Source organism: Rhincodon typus, chromosome 47, assembly GCF_021869965.1.
Source record: "Rhincodon typus isolate 14 chromosome 47, sRhiTyp1.1, whole genome shotgun sequence".
In the NCBI taxonomy this organism is placed as follows: Eukaryota; Metazoa; Chordata; class Chondrichthyes; order Orectolobiformes; family Rhincodontidae; genus Rhincodon; species Rhincodon typus.
The window spans coordinates 1,883,244-1,883,808 of NC_063378.1; the positions used below are offsets into that span (position 1 = coordinate 1,883,244).

Consider the following 565-nt stretch of genomic DNA (forward strand, 5'->3'; position numbering starts at 1 on the left):
GGGGGGGGGGAGAGAGATACACACACACACATCACAGAGACAGAGACACGTCAGAGAGAGGAGAGAGACATGTCAAAGAGAGAGAGAGACAGACACATCAGAGAGAGAAGAGACAGACACATCAGAGAGAGGAGAGAGACGCGTCAGAGAGATGAGAGACAGAGACATAAAGACAGAGGGAGAGAGAGAGAGACACACACGTCAGAGAGACAGGGAGAGGGACACGTCAGCGAGCGAGAGAGAGACATCAGTGAGCAAGAGAGACACATCAGAGACAGAGCGCCACATCAGAGACAGAGAGAGAGAGAGAGACTTAGAGAGACAGAGACATGTCAGAGAGAGACAGACGGATACAGGGAAATGTCGGTGAGAAGAGAGTCAGTCTGGTGTAGTGGGTAGGGGTGTTACTGTTCCGAACTATAGTTGACAGTGTAAATACATCACAACGTCAATGCAGCAAATAATCAGAGTATTGCAGCAGTCGACCAATCATTAGCTGCAGAGCCATAGATACAACCAGTTATCAAACAGATCGAAAACATCGATACCAGCACACAGCTAAAGG

At 48.7% G+C, this 565-nt stretch overlaps 1 protein-coding gene across 1 annotated transcript in view; it reads right to left on the minus strand.

Annotated features, from left to right (window-relative positions):
* Positions 1-565, minus strand: part of megf8 (multiple EGF-like-domains 8) — a 23,277-nt gene that overhangs the window by 16,368 nt on the left and 6,344 nt on the right. Inside the window, exon 9 of the mRNA XM_048620569.1 lies at positions 355-417. Within this exon, the coding sequence (XP_048476526.1) occupies positions 355-417 (63 nt within the window). The remainder of the gene's footprint in view (positions 1-354; positions 418-565) is intronic.